General features: G+C 45.5%; 1 protein-coding gene across 6 annotated transcripts in view; it reads right to left on the reverse strand.

Moving 5' to 3' along the window:
• Positions 1–13,104, reverse strand: part of LOC119966204 (calcium-binding mitochondrial carrier protein Aralar2) — a 413,059-nt gene that overhangs the window by 32,155 nt on the left and 367,800 nt on the right. For 4 of the 6 annotated variants that reach the window (XM_038797538.1, XM_038797535.1, XM_038797537.1 and 1 more), the window contains 2 exons: positions 3,309–3,467; positions 3,136–3,223 (listed from right to left, as the gene is read on the reverse strand). In XM_038797538.1, the coding sequence (XP_038653466.1) occupies positions 3,136–3,223; positions 3,309–3,467 (247 nt within the window). Of the gene's footprint in view, positions 1–3,135; positions 3,224–3,308; positions 3,468–13,104 lie in introns of those variants that run through there. The other 2 variants (XM_038797541.1, XM_038797539.1) reach the window with 1 other exon arrangement.

Genomic DNA, 13,104 nt, shown 5'->3' on the forward strand with positions numbered 1-13,104 from the left:
TTTGAGGATATTACCAGTGCGATTGATAACGGGGAGCCAATGGATGTGGTATGTCTGGATTTCCAGAACGTTTGTGACAAGGTGCCTCACAAAAGGTTGCTGCATAGGATAAAAATGCATGGCATTAAGGGTAAAGTAGTAGCATGGATAGAGGATTGGTTAATTAATAGAAAGCAAAGAATGGGGATTAATGGGTGTTTCTCTGGTTGGCAATCAGTAGCTAGTGGTGTCCCTCAGGGATCAGTGTTGGGCCCAGAATTGTTCACAAGTTCTGTCGATGATTTGGAGTTGGGGACCAAGGGCAATGTGTCCAAGTTTGCAGACGACACTAAGATGAGTGGTAAAGCAAAAAGTGCAGAGGATACCGGAAGTCTGCAGAGGGATTTGGATAGGTTAAGTGAATTGGCTAGGGTCTGGCAGATGGAATACAATGTTTGCAAATGTGAGGTTATCCATTTTGGTAGGAATAACAGCAAAAGGGATTATTATTTAAATGATAAAATATTAAAACATGCTGCTGTGCAGAGAGACCTGAGTGTCATTGTGCACAAGTCGCAAAATGTTGGTTTACAGGTGCAACAGGTGATTAAGAAGGCAAATGAAGTTTTGTCCTTCATTGCTAGAGGGATGGATTTTAAGACTAGGGAGGTTATACTGCAATTGTATAAGGTGTTAGTGAGGCCACACCTGGAGTATTGTGTTCAGTTTTGGTCTCCTTACCTGAGAAAGGACGTACTGGCGCTGGAGGGTGTGCAGAGGAGATTCACTAGGTTAATATCAGAGCCAAAGGGGTTGGATTGCGAGGTGAGGTTGAGTAGACTGGGACTGTACTCGTTGGAATTTAGAAGGAAGCGGTGGGGGGGGGGGTACTCTGGTGAGGGAGATACTCTGGTGAGGGAGTGTTGGTGGGAGAGAGATGGGAGTGTGGGCGGGAGAGATGGAAGTGTGGGTGGGAGAGATGGGAGTGTGGGTGGGAGAGATGGGAGTGTGGGTGGGAGAGAGGTGGGAGAGAGATGGGAGTGTTGGTGGGAGAGAGAGATGGGATTGTGGGTGGGAGAGAGATGGGATTGTGGGTGGGAGTGATGGGAGTGAAGGTGGGAGAGAGATTGGAGGGTGGATGAAGAGAGATAGGAGTGTGGGTGGGAGAGAGATGGTAGTGTGGGTGGGAGTGATGGGAGTGAAGGTGGGAGAGAGATGGGAGGGTGAATGAAGAGATGTAGGAGTGTGGGTGGGAGAGATCGTAGTGTGGGTTGGTGAGAGGGAGAGGTGGGCGCAAAAAAATCAGAATCACATCTCCCATTTAAAAATGATGAAATGGTAAGACATAAGTATTTGTTGAATAAAAGGGCATTTTAATTATAATAAATGTTTCTATAAAAGAAATAGAAAAGCCTTTTAACTGTTTTTGCATGGTTGTACCTATTAGGTAAAAACAATCATTCTTTTGGGGTTTAGCTCTTTGTGGTTCTGTCAATATTCTTGGGAGGTCAAAAGGGTTTCATGACTGGAAAGGAGTGAGTGAGAATGAAAAAGGAGCCCCTGAAAACCAAAAACAGCCATTGAAAAAAGCTGAAAAGGGCTCGTAATCAAAATTTGATCCCTGCTCCAGAGCCTTCGCACCTTTCCTGAAGTGCCTAGAATTCGACTCAATACTCTGCAATTAAAGCATGAAACCTATTTTATACATGCTGTTTTGCCTCAGGATGATAGCTTCCTCGCTTGGTTCTTGCTCATGTTTGAATCTCACACCAGGACTTGATTATGTGATCCAGATTAACACCCATTATAATAACAGGACAATACTGTATTGTATGATGCTGTCTACCAAGTCATTCAAATTAGGTCCCATGTGCTGGTTTAGGTGGATATTGAAGAGTACACGCCAGTATGAAAAGAAACATTCAGTTATCCCAGTCCATGTTATTGTTCCTCCTTCAAACACAGATTACTCTTTGTACGATGTTGCTTGTAGGATGCCCTTTGTATTTTGTCCAAGGAATAGCAGCCATTGCAATCAGGAATTACATTTTTTAGCCCTCCATCTCACCTGGCCCACATTTTAAATTAATGAAGTACACAGATGCAAGATACAAGATAGGTAACTAATGGAATCATAGAATTTACAGTGCAGAAGGAGGCTATTCAGCCCATCGAGTCTGCACTGGCCTTTGGAAAGAGCACCCTACTTAAGTCCAGGCCTCAACCCTATCCCTGTAACCCAGCAACACCACCTAACCTTTTGAACACTAAGGCGCAATTTGAGCATGGCCTATCCACCTAATTTGCACATCTTTGAACTGTGGGAGGAAACCGGAGCACCCGGAGGAAACCCATACAGACCCCGGGGGGTCGGAGAATCGCCCGGGGCCGGTGTCAATCCCGCCCCCGCCGTGTCCCGAATTCTCCGCCCCCCGAGATTCGGCAGGGGCGGGAATCGTGGCGTACCGGTCTGCGGCCCACGATGGGCCGAAGTCCCGCGGCTGACAGGCCTTTCCCACCGGCGTTGTTTAAACCACCTCTAGTACCGGCGGGATTGGCGGCGCAGGCGGGCTCCAGGGTCCTGGGCGCGGGAGGGGGGGGCGTGGTGCGATCTGACCCCGGGGGTTGCCCCCACAGTGGCCTGGCCCGCGATCGGGGCCCACCGATCCGCGGGCGGGCCTGTGCAGTAGGGGCACTCTTTTTCGTCCGGCCCCGCCATGGTGAAGGCGGAAGAGACCCCCTCCCCTGCACAGTCCTTTCGGCCCCGGCTGGCGTAGCGCCAAAGGCCGTTCACGCCAGCCGGCGGAGTGGGAACCACTCCAGCGCGGGCCTAGCCCCTCAATGTGAGGGCTTGGCCCCTAAAGGTGCGGAGATTTGGGGCGGCCCGACGCCGGAGTGGTTCACGCCACTCCGACACGCCGGGACCACCCGCCCCGCCGGGTACGGGAGAATCCCGGCCATGGACAGAATGTCCAAATTCCACACAGTCACCCGGGACTGGAATTAAACTGGGACCCTGGAGCTTGGAGGCAGCAGTGCTAACCACTGTGTCACCTTGCAGCCAACTGTTAACATAGAAAAAATAGCACAACAAATATTATTGTGTCCAAGACAATTTTTAGGGAACACCTTTTAAAATAAAACATTAATACTTACTTGCCAAAATCCACACTAAAAAACCTCTGCAAAATCTCGTAAGTGAACAAAGTAACACCAAACTGGGGTGAGGAACGTAACACACGGGCTATGAAGGGGAAACAAACAAAAATGATTACTTAAGACAGAACAAACTCCTCCACAAGAATACATGTAAAATCAGATCTGTGTACCTGCAACTCCTTTCCAGAAAGCACCTGGGCCCTCCTGTCGCAGGATCTTCCAAAAACAGTCCACCAATCCAGCATATTTAGTTTGACCTTCACGTGCAGCTACCTGTAACCTTGTTTTGATAACATCAGCAGGTGTAACTAGAGAAGCTGCAGGCATCCCTAATATGAAAACAGCAAACATTTAAGAATTTCAATAAACCCGAAATCATACACAAATGTCCAAGAACAACTTACTGAAAAGTTCCAGACTTGTCACCAACAACACAGTTTAAGTTGGAGGAGCACATACTTTATTTTCTTTCAGGGCAGATTCCAAGAGATTTCCAAAGACACATTAAATAAGCTGATGCATAATAGGTTACTACACAAGAATACTTGGTTTAGGGATGAAAATATTAGGACAGGGGTCAGTTCTGGTGCTTCAACTATTCACGATCTATATTCATGATCGAGTAAAGGGACCAAGTGCTTTATATCAAATTTTTTGATGAGACAAGGATAGTCAGGAATGCAAATGGTGAGGGGGCTACAAAGTGTTTGCAGAGATATACAAATAGGATAAGTGAGTGATAAAAATTTGCCAGATGGAGCATAATGTGGGAACATTAAAATGTGAGGTTGTTTGGCAGGAAGAACAGAAAAGTAAGTATTTGAATGGAGAGAGACCGCAGAATGCAGCAGTACAGAGGGATCCGAGTGTCATAGAATTTACAGTGCAGAAGGAGGCCATTCGGCCCATAGAGTCTGCACTGACTCTTGGAAAGAGCACCCTACCCAAGCCCATACCTCCACCCTATCCCCATAACCCAGAAACCCCACCTAACACTAAGGGGCAATTTGGATCCTGAGGGCAATTTATCATGGCCAATCCACCTAACCTGCACATCTTTGGACTGTGGGAGGAAACCGGAGCACCCGGAGGAAACCCACGCACACACGGGGAGAACGTGCAGACTCCACACAGACAGTGACCCAGCGGGGAATCGAACCTGGGTCCCTGGCGCTGTGAAGCATTTGTGCTATCCACAATGCTACCGTGCTGCCCTAGTGCTGTTGGGGAGGGTTTAAACTAACTTGGCAGGGGCTGAGATCCTAATAGAAGGTTCAGCAGGTATAGCTGCACAGCCAAAATTAGAGGAGACATCAAGTGAGTCAGGAAGGCATAGAATGTCCAGACCAGTGAAATCTCAAGGGAGTTTGGCCAAGGGAGTTTGGCAAGACTGGATGGCATTTATTTTAATGCAAGGAGTCTGACAAGCAAGGCAGATGAATTGAGGGCACAATTTAAACATGAGGGTATGAGGCATGGTTGAGAAAGGGGCGGAATTGGAAGCTCAATGTTCATAAGATCGTAAGACATAGGAGCAGAATTAGGCCAGGCGGCCCATCAAATCTGCTCTGCCATTCAATCATGGCTGATATGTTTCTCATCCCCATTCTCCTGCCTTCTCCCCATAACCCCTGATCCCATTATTAATCAAGAACCTATCTATCTCTGTCTTAAAGACACTCAGTGATTTGGCCTCCACCGCCTTCTGCGGCAAAGGCTTCCACAGATTCACTACCCTCTGGCTGAAGAAATTCCCCCTCTCTACGTCCACTCTATCTAGGCCTCTCAATATTCTGTAAGTTTGAATAATATCCCCCCTCATCCTTCTAAACTCCAACGAGTACAGACTCAGAGTCCTCAACCACTCCTCATATGACAAGCTCTTCATTCCAGGGATCATTCTTCTGAATGTCCTCTGGACCCTTTCCAAGGCCAGCACATCCTCCCTTAGATACGGGGCCCAAAACTGCTCACAAAACTCCAAATGGGGTCTGACATGAGCCTTATACAATCTCAGAAGTACATCCCTGCTCTTGTATTCTAGCCCTCTTGACATGAATGCTAACATTTCACTGTACCTCGGTACACGTGACAATAAACAAGTCAAATCCAATCCCTTCCTAACTGCCGACTGAACCTGCATAATAACCTTAAGGGAATCTTGAACAAGTATCCTAAGTCCCTTTGTGCTTCTGATTTCCTCAGCCTTTTCTCATTTGGAAAATAGTCTATGTCTCCATTCTTCCTATCAAAGTGCATAACCTCAAACTTTTCCACACTGTATTCCACCTGCCACTTCTTTCCAGATACAAGATCCTCAGGTGAGATAGGGAAGGAGGTAAAAGAGGAGAGGATGTCGCAATTTTGATTAGGGAATCACTTACAGCAGTAAAGAGGAATGAAATCTTAGAAGGCTCTTCAACTGAAGCTATAGAACTTAAAAATCACATTGCTGGGGGTGTTCTATAGGTCCCCTAATGGTCTGAGAGAAATGGAAGAGTAGATATATAGGCACATTTCAGAGAAGCGTAAAAGTAATAGGGTAGTGATAGTGGGGGATTTCAACTTCCCCAACATTAACTGGGGTAGTCATAGTGTAGAAGGTTTAGAGGGAGTGGAATTTTTAAAATTAATCCAGGAAACTGTTTAAGTCCGACAAAAGAGGAGGGGGAGGAAGGGGGGGGGGGGGTCCTGGGCTTAATTTTAGGTAAAGAAGCTGGGAAAGTGGTTGATACATCAGTGGGGAAGCATTTTACAGACGGCGATCATAAATCCGTTAGATTCAAGATTGTTATGGAAAAGGAGAAGGATGGGCCTGAGATCAAAGTTTTAAATAGGGGAAGGCTGATTTTAATAAGATCAGATATGATTTGGTCAGAGTGGGCTGGGAGCAGACTTTTAGATAAATCTATGACAGAACAGTGGGACGCATTCAAGAAGAAATAGGGAGAGTAGGGCCAACATATTCCAATCAAGAAAAAAGACGGGTCCAACAAATTCAGTGAACCCTGGATATCAAGGGATATACAGCATTGAATAGAGAGAAAAAGGTGTGGCTTATGGCAGATATCATAATGCATAGGAGTAGAATTAGGCCACTTGGTCCATCGAGTCTGATCTGCCATTCAATCATGACTGATATGCTTCTCATCCGCATTCTCCTGCCTTCGCCCCATAACCCCTGATCCCCTTATTAATAAAAAACCTATCTATCTCTGTCTTAATGACACTTAGTGATTTGGCCTCCACAGCCTTCTGTGGCATAGAGTTCCACAGATTCACCACCCTCCAGCTGAAGAAATTCCTCCTCAACTCTGTTTTAAAGGATCGTCCCTTTAGTCTGAGATTGTGTCCTCTGGTTCTAGTTTTTCCTTTAAGTGGAAACATCCTCTCCACGTCCACTCTATACAGGCCTCGCAGTATCCTGTAAGTTTCAATAAGATCCCCCCTCATCCGTCTAAACTCCAACAAGTACCGACCCAGAGTCCTCAACCGTTCCTCATACGACAAGCACTTCATTCCAGGGATCATTCTTGTGAACCTCCTCTGGACTCTTTCCAAGGCCAGCACATCCTTCCTTAGATACAGGGCTAAAACTGCTCACAATACTCCAAATGTGATCTGACCATTATATAGCCTCATAAGTACAAACGTAGTCTTGTATTCTAGCCCTCTCGACATGAATGCTAACATTGCATTTGCCTTCCTTCCTGCTGACTGAACCTGCACATTAACCTTAAGAGAATCATGAACAAGGACTCCCAAGTCCCTTTGTGCTTCTGATTTCCTAAGCATTTCTCCATTTAGAAAATAGTCTATGCCTCCATTTCTCCTTCCAAAGTGCATTACCTCACACCTTTCCACATTGTATTCCATTTGTCACTTATTTGCCCACTCGCCTAGCCTGGCCACTTGCCTAGCCTTCTTTGCCCACTTGCTTCCTCAATATTACCTGTCCCTCGACAGATCTTTGTATCATCTGCAAACTTAGCAAGTGCCTTCAGTTCCTTCTTCCAGATCATTAATATATATTGTGAAACACTGTGGCCCAGCACAGACCTGAGGCACACCTTTCATCACCGGCTGCCGTCCTGAAAAAGACCCCTTTATCCCCACTCTCTGCCAGTCAGCTAATCCTCTATCCATGCTAGGATCTTACCTGGGACACAATGGGCTCTTAACTTATTTAACAATCTCCTATGCGGCACCTTGTCAAAGACCTTCTGGAAATCTAAATAAATCACATCCGCTGGTTCTCCTTTGTCTAACCTCCTTGTTACTTCCTGAAAGAACTCTAAACAGATTTGTCAGACATTATCTCCCCTTGACGAAGCCGTGCTGACTCCGTCTTATTTTATCATGCACTTCCAATCTCATCTTTAATAATGGACTCTTAAATCTTACCAATGACCTAAGTCAGACTAACCGGCCTATAATTTCCTGTCTTCTGTCTCCCTCCCTTCTTAAACAGCGGTGTTACATTTGCCACTTTGCAGTCCTCTGAGACCCTTCCTGCCTCTAATGATTCCTGAAGGATCACCAGCAATGCCTCCAAAATCTCCTCAGCTATCTCTTTTAGAACCCTGGGGTGTAGTCCATCTGGTCCAGGTGATTTATCCACCTTAAGATCTTTCAGTTTCCCCAGAACGAGTGCTCAGGGCAGAGAAGCCCTGGAGGCATATAGAATTTGCAAGCGGGAACTTAAAAAGAAAATTAGGAGAGCAAAAATGGGACATGAAAGGATATTGGCAGGTAAAATACAGGAAAACCTAAGTTGTTTTACAAGTACATTAAGTAAAAGGATAATTAGGGAAAGAGTAGGGCTCATTAAGGACTACAGTGGTAATTTGTGTATGGAGCCGGAGGACATTGGTAAGGTCGATTTTCACTTGTGAGAGAGACAGTGTGGGTATAGAAATCAGGGAAAAGGACCTGTGATAAAATTAAAGAGATTAACATAGGCAGAGAGGAGGTTCTGAGCAATCTGGCACACTTAAAGGTAGACAAATATCCTGGGCCAGATGAAATGTATTTCAAGCTTATGAGTGAGGCAATGGAGGAAATAGCAGGGGTGCTGGCACTAATTTCAATTTCTCTCTGGCCACAGGAGAGGTGCTGGAGGACTGGAGGATAGCCAATGTGGTGCCATTATTCAACAAGGGCGGAAGGGATAAACCGGGGAACTATAGGCCAGTCAGTTTAACCTCAGTGGTGGTGAAACTATTGGAAGCAATTCTGAGTGACAGAATTAATTTGCTTTTGGAGAGACAATGATTAATTAAGAACAGTCAGCATGATTTAGTTAAAGGCAGGTCATGTCTGACCAACTTTTTTAATTTTCAAAGAAGTGACCAGGTGTGCAGATGAGGGAAATCCATTTGACGTAATCTACTTGGACTTCAGTGAGACTTTTGAAAAGGTCCCACATGGTAGACTGATAGCGAAGGTAAGAGCCCATGGGATCCAAGAAAATTTGGAAAATTGGATCCAGAATTGGCTGAGTGGCAGGAAGTAGAGGGTAATGTTCATGAAGTGTTTTTCTGACTCAAAACCTATGTCCAGTGGCGTCCCGTGGGATCAGTGTTGAGGCCCTTGCTGCTTGTGGATTATATGAATGATTTAGACATGATTCATAAATTTGAGGATTATATCAAAATTGGTCTGGTGGTAAATCATGAGGCTAGCCTTAGATTACAGGATATAGAAGGGCTGGTCAGGTGGGCTGATCAGCGGCAAATGGAATTCAGTCCGGATAGGTGTGAGGTGATGCACTTGAGCAGGACAAACAAGTCAAGGGCATACATGATAAATGGCAGGGCCGTGGATCACCAGGATCTTGGTGTGCATGTACACCGGTCCCTTAAGGTATCAGAGCAGGTGGTCACAGTGATTAAGAAGGCATAAGGTATACTTGCCTTTATTAGCAGAGACATGGAGTTTAAGAGCAGCGAGATTATGCTGAAACTGTATAAAATGTTGGTTAGGCCACAACTAGCGTATTATGCGCAGTTCTGGAATTCACATGATAGAAGGGATGTGATAGCACTGGAAATTTCACAGAGGACATTTACCAGGATGTTGCCCAGACTGGAGAGTTTTAGTTATGAAGACAGATTGGATAGCCTGGGGTTCTTTTCCTTGGAGCAGAGAAGTCTGAGGAGGGACATGATTGAGATGTATACAGTTATGAGGGGCATAGATAGACAGGAAGAAATGTTTTCCCTTTTGAGGAGGGATCAATGACCAGGGGGCATAGATTTAAGGTAAGGAGCAGGAGGATTAAAAGGGATGTGAGGAAAAGCTTTTTCACCCAGAGGGCAGTGGGAATCTGGAACTCACTGCCCGAAAGGATAGTGGAAGGAGAGACCCTCATAACATGAAAGGAGTATTCAGATGTACACTTGCTATTTTTTTTTATTCATGGGGCATGGGCATCGCAGGCAGTGCCAGCATATATTGCCTATCCCATTGCCATTGCTGTGGGTCTGGAGTCACATATCGGCCAGACCAGGTAAGGATGGCAGGTATCCTTCCCTGAAGAACATTAGTGAACCAGGTAGGTTTTTATGACAATCGACAATAGTTTCATGGTAATCACCAGATTTTTATTGAATTCAGTTTTCACCATCTGCAGTCGCGGGATTTGAGCCTGGAACCCGAGCAGTACTCTGGGTCTCTGGACAGTGAAAATACCAGTACATCACCCCCTTCCCTAGATGTAATAGCATACAAGGCTATGGGCCAAGTGATGGAAAATGAAATTAGAATAGTTGGATGTCTGTTTTTGACCGGCGCAGATGTGATGGGTCGAAGGGCCTTTTCTGTACTGTGCCTCCATGACTCCTTGTACATGAACCACAAAAAGTTTGCATGTCGGCACAGCAAGTAGGCAAATGGAATGTTGGCCTTTATTGCAAGAACGATGGAGTATAAAAGTAGGCAAATATTGCTCCAACTGTGCAGCACATTGGTGAGACCACACCTTGAGTGCTGTGTACAGCTTTGGTCTTCCTTACTTGCATTGTACAGTTGTTGAAGGTTCATAAGGGCAATTTCTGGTATGAAGGGGTTGTCACATCAAATAAGATTGAGCAGGTTGGGCCTATACTCAATGGAGTTTGGAAGTTTGAGAGGTGATGTTACTGAAACACATAAGATTCTGTATGAGGTGGCTTTCCAAGAAGATTCTGAGAGGATGTTTGCCCTCATGGGGAAGTCCAGAACCAGGAAGGCAGTTTCAAAATAAGGGGTCTTCCACTGAGGGTGAATATGAGCAGGAATGTCTTCTCTCTGAAAGTTGATTGGCTTTGGAATTCCCTTCCAGAGTGAACAGTGGAGTCTCGATCAATGAACATATTCAAGGTGAGCTATGGTCAGATGTTTGATTGACAAGGCAATCAAGGATTATAGGAGCAGACAGAAAAGTAGAGTTAAGACCATAACCAGATCAGCCAACATCTTATTGGATGGTTGAGGAGGTTCGATGGGCTAAATAGCTGACTCCTGCTCCTTGTTCTTTTTCTCATGAGTAGCCTTTTCGTCAAACATCTGTATAGTAAACTCCACTCCGCAGAAAACTTGAACGACTTCAGAAGCATCAAATTCTCCTTGAGAAATGGTTTTGCGAATTCCTCCAATGTTTGTTGCTGGTTCGATGTGTTATTTTGGATATGGCTCAGATAGGCCTACAACATAGTTTCACGTACACAAACCTTCCTCAACATTTGAGAAAAATCTCAGCTGGGCTCTCACTGTTATAAATGTATTTTTTCCTAATTGTGCATGGATAGCATTTGCACATGTACAACTTCAAACAGATTATGCATGCGCAGCAAATAAATCTAGACACATTACTGAATTACTTCCAATGGATTCACTATTGGATTTCTAAGTACATCTGAGAATAATCCAAATGAGAAAAGAAAAATCGTAGGAGAATAACTATGCTGTTGCACAAGTTACAGTGACTCAACATTAAATAGTACAATGAGAAGCTGAGGGCAAGGCATCTGCCAGCTTCCAAGATTCATGCTGGTCTATAGTGTAGGAAAATCAGGGCGGGGGATGTGGAAAAAACTCAATTTAAAACAGACAACAGTAGAAAATTACTACCTGAGATAGGCATGTGCATGAGATATGTAATCCAAACCAGCCTTGCAATTTGATCTATGTTGAACCTCAAAGCTAAATAAGTGGGACCCATTTATTCATAGATGTGGACAGAATCAGTATTACTATCTTTATTTATGCTCATTTTTTAACCTACTAAAGTGGCCTAAAATCAAAATTTGGCTTTCATGATATTATGGAATTACACATTTAGACCCGGACTTTCTGCTCTCGTTTGCATCGGGCAGGTTTGGCAGTGAGGGCGTAAAATATCACAAGAAGGCCTTAGTCACAGTGCGGCATGGTGGTTAGCCCTGCTGCTTCACGGTGCTGAGGACCTGGGTACAATCCCGGCCCTGGGTGACTGGTCCGTGTGGAGTTTGCACATTCTCCCCATGTCTGTTTGGTCTCACCCCAACAACCCACAGGTGTGCAGGCCGGTAGACCGACCACGCTAAACTTCCCCTTAATCGGAAAAAAAATTAAGTACTCTAAATTTAGAAATAAAAGGCCTTTGTTACGTTTCACGTCAACATAAATGCAGGACACGATCGTTCCCTCTCCCCGTTGGTGGCAGGCCACATTTCTCTTTGATCAACGTCAGAAACCTCATTGGAGCACAAACACCGGAAGCATACCCCCACTTCAAATAATGCATCCACGGCGCCATGATATCATAACGGTGTGATAAATGACTGGTTTCAAAATGTGTGCACCAGACAAGCAGAACTCCGAATGGAGCTTCGAGGTGAGCACAGTGCTCGCAGAGCGGCTCCCCATCTTCAAGAGGGAGGGAGGAGAGCGGATGAATCGGGGGGGGGGGGGGGGGGGGGGGGGGGGGGGACGACACAGAGGTGAGTCAGGCAAGGGTAGGAGTTGAGACGGTGGAACGGGGCATTAGTCATGTGGGGGTATGAGTGTGAGTGGGGGGGGTCATGGGGTGAATCAGGTGGGGAAATGGGGTGGGTCAGGGGGAATGAGGTTAAGTTAGAGTTCTTGACAAGGGTAAGGCTAATGGAAAAACATTTTGATGATCAGTATCACAGTACAACTGAGACTGTTCACTTGAACTCAATTGACATGCCTGGAAACATGCAATTGTGTCCACTAAAGCAGCATTCATGTGTGAGTGTCAATTATTGCTGCTCGGCATTTAATCCTTGATACACAAACTTCGACTGGGGGCTTATTGCAGTAACTTCATTTGAAGCCTACTTGTGACAATAAGCGATTTTCATTTCATTTCATTTCAAAATCAATGGCTACCATGGTGTGCCTGTCCCATTGTCTACTGGGTAAGCAACTATATCCTCTTAGGAAGGTATCCATGGCACACAATCCAAGGATAGCTCTCCTAATCCTTGACTCTGTGCTGAAGTGCCTATTGACAAGTGCCTCCATGGATCTAGTTGAGTGCATGGTCTTAGAGTGAAGCTTAGGATATTGCTTGCTCCTGAGGTGAGAGTTCAGGATATAGAAGCATGGCCAAATCTGTTGCAACTTGGTCATGTGATGTGAGCAGGTAGTGTGTGGTCTTGCAGGTGGAGGTGATTGCCCCGGTGAAGGTGGCAGTGTCAAAAACATCAGCGAAGGTGCGGGAGCAGGTTGAAAAACTGAAGGGGGTGGAGGATGTCTTGTTGCAACACAGTGATCAGCTCACCTTGATGGATGAGGAGCCGCAGAGGGTGGTGGAGGCCAATAAAGGTCTGACAGCGAAGGTCAAAGACATGGAAAACAAATCTAGGTGGCAAAATCTGAGAATCGTGGGCCTTCCCAAAGGGGTGGAAGGCCCAAGGCCAACTGAGTACTTTGCCAAGATATTGGCAGAGCTGTTGGTGGAGGGGAAAGATACTTCTG

Source organism: Scyliorhinus canicula, chromosome 5 (genome assembly GCF_902713615.1).
Source record: "Scyliorhinus canicula chromosome 5, sScyCan1.1, whole genome shotgun sequence".
NCBI classification, from domain to species: domain Eukaryota; kingdom Metazoa; phylum Chordata; class Chondrichthyes; order Carcharhiniformes; family Scyliorhinidae; genus Scyliorhinus; species Scyliorhinus canicula.